General features: G+C 41.8%; 1 protein-coding gene across 1 annotated transcript; it reads left to right on the top strand.

The window, feature by feature from the left end:
* Positions 1-342: 342 nt before the first annotated feature.
* On the top strand, positions 343-1209 carry LOC140064627 (heat shock protein beta-11-like). The gene has a single exon (XM_072111703.1). It carries the CDS (start codon positions 471-473, stop codon positions 1065-1067), a length of 597 nt encoding a protein of 198 aa, XP_071967804.1. The 5' UTR covers positions 343-470; the 3' UTR covers positions 1068-1209.
* Positions 1210-2961: the final 1752 nt, after the last annotated feature.

The raw sequence follows: 2961 nt of genomic DNA on the forward strand, positions 1-2961 counted from the left end.
TCATGTGGTTTCAGGAGTCTAATTTTAGCAAATAACTCACATGCATTTCCAACAATGTACAGACATTGACAGACACAAATGTCAACCTAAAATTAAGTGGACCTCGAAATTTAGAGCATAAACAAAGGCATCAACATGTCTAAAATAGTAAGGCCTTCAGCGGCACTAGGATTCAGTTCATGAGGAGAAATAAGAATGAGCGAATGCTGGAAGAATCTCCCTTACTGCTGGTCAGTGGAACTCAAGACTCGGTGTTACGTCAGAAGTGTTATTTTAGTGCATGAGACAAGGAGACTAAGGCACAAGTTATGCAGAGCAATGTTTACCAATAATGTGGCATGACCCGTCATGTAAGCATTTTAGACATGCATGGAAGTTTATAGGCGAGTATAAGAAGGAGCACATAGAAATCAAAGAATCACAACTGGTTTGAGAGTTCACAACACGAGGATAGCTGTCAGTGAGGAACCATGTTGTGCCTTCATCTACAGAGGAACAACGACCCATGGAGGTCCTTCATGCAGCCTCTTTGGCCGGCTTCTGTGGACCTTTTTACTAAGATGGAGCAAGACATGATTAGAACTATTGAGGATATTAAAGCCAACATGAGACAGATGGAGCTCCTGCACCAGCAGCTGATGAAGGAGATGGTCCTGGAAGACAAGAAGATGCTACCACTGATGCCTTCTGGTGACATAAAGTCCAGTGATGATGGATTTAAACTTTGTTTGAGAGTTGAGGACTTTTCCCCCCATGAACTTACAGTCAAACTGTATGGAAGGAAACTACTTGTAACTGGAGCTAAGGAAACAAAAAATGATGATGGCAAAGGTTCCTTTTCTTACAAGTGTCAGATCTTCCGGAAGGAGGCAGATCTTCCCCAGGATGTTCGGGCAGAAGATATGAGTTGCATTTTAACCTCTGATGGTCAACTGAAAATAGAGGCCCCATGGCAGACCATGCCTGCTGTGAAGGAGAGAAATGTACCAATCCAAATAACAAGTGTCCAAGCAGCTGACCAGAAGCCAGAAGAAGCCAAAAAAGCAAAGAGCAAGCACGATTCTTAGCCATAAGTTTTTTGTATAACCTCCAGATGTTGCGTTTTGTTCTTACAACATTGGCTGGAGGACTGCTGATAAGTATACCGCCATGCTTGTTACATTGATTGAAGAGTTTTATTTTCCTATCTTAATAAATTATTAAAATATTGTTTGTAGGATTGGGTCATTTTGTATAATTCATTAGGATTTATGGGATTTTAGGTTTCTAGGGAAAATACAACTAGTAATAAAAAAAAATGTTAAATATGTTCTTTTAATTTTGTGTAGTAAAACATAATGGCAAGTATCTCAAAATGTGATATACAAAAAAATAATCTTATTTAAGGGAATAGTTTCATCGGTCATGCAGCACCATGGTCCTTTTATATGGTTTGTGATGGCTCAAGCCCAATCATGAATTTTACTCAATAACATAATATTAGAATAATACAGAGTGAAATGTAATTTTAGCCTAGAGAGGTTCTAAGAACAATGTCAATGTCAGTCTAAGGTGTCACAGATTATCTTTTACATATCTGGCGCAGTCTAAGACGGTCAAGACTAACGTGATGACACTGTTAATTTAGCGATTCAGCCCTCACCTCCTGGTCTCTCTTATGCACCGGGTGCCACGACCCCGAGTGGCTGCAGCAGTCATGTTATTGGGAAGAGTTAGACTAGACAATCTTACACTGCTCCAGAACGGTCACAGGGCCTGGTGCCTTGTAATAAAGTTGTACATGAAAGTGTTTAAAACCATAAAACACGTGGCTCAATCCACACTGATGCAGAGAAATAGGCATAGGCAGAGCACACTTTATCTTAGGACTAAAACACAGAACCACAGGGTGGCCAGAACTCATGGCCTGGGATGGGACTTAAAGGGATGGTCCACTTACACAAACCACATTATTTACTGAAAGGAAAAGTAATAGCTCATGCTAGTCTTGATCATGTGATGTCACACAGATGCATGTCTCATGATAGCCCCGGTGATGTGATGTCACACAGATGCCTGGCTCATGATAGCCTTGGTCATGTGATGTCACACAGATGCATGTCTCATGATAGCCCCGGTGATGTGATGTCACACAGATGCCTGGCTCATGATAGCCTTGGTCATGTGATGTCACACAGATGCATGGCTCATGATAGTCTTGGTCATGTGATGTCACACAGATGCATGTCTCATGATACCCTTGTTATGTGATGTCACACAGATGCCCGGCTCATGATAGCCCTGGTGATGTGATGTGATGTCACACAGATGCCCGGCTCATGATAGCCCTGGTGATGTGATGTGATGTCACACAGATGCCCGGCTCATGATAGCCCTAGTCATGTGATGTCACACAGATGCATGACCCGATAGTATGACACAGTTCATATTATTCTCTGTGATTATAACGACTCATGCACTTGCTTGTCCATCACCATTGACAGATTTCTATGCAATTGGAAGTAATCATAGCAGCTTCCTATAAAAGGACAGCAAGCAGAGATCTAGAAAACTGTGAGGAATTAATACAGTAGTAAAGTATATTGGGAAATTGTATAATGTCAGTGACAACCCCTTTAAAGCATCATAGTTACACATGAAGCTGCTTCAATACCTCCAGGGAAACAGGGACCGCTTGCAGCATATACAACTATGATGCTTGGAGTCCCCTTCCCATAATAATGTTTAGTCATAAAATCAGGCCACCACACTGCCCCGAATTGGTGGACCCAGTGTGGTCATAATAATAATTCTTTATTTATAAAGCACACACAGATTACGCAGCGCAAAGCATGTCAAATCGGTCCCTGTCCCCATGGGGCTCACAATCTAATCATCCTACCAGTATGTTTTGGAGGAAACCGGAGGAAACCCACCCAAACACGGAGAAAACATACAAACTCTTTGCAGATGTTGACCTGG

The sequence above is a fragment of the Engystomops pustulosus genome, chromosome 6 (genome assembly GCF_040894005.1).
Source record: "Engystomops pustulosus chromosome 6, aEngPut4.maternal, whole genome shotgun sequence".
NCBI classification, from domain to species: domain Eukaryota; kingdom Metazoa; phylum Chordata; class Amphibia; order Anura; family Leptodactylidae; genus Engystomops; species Engystomops pustulosus.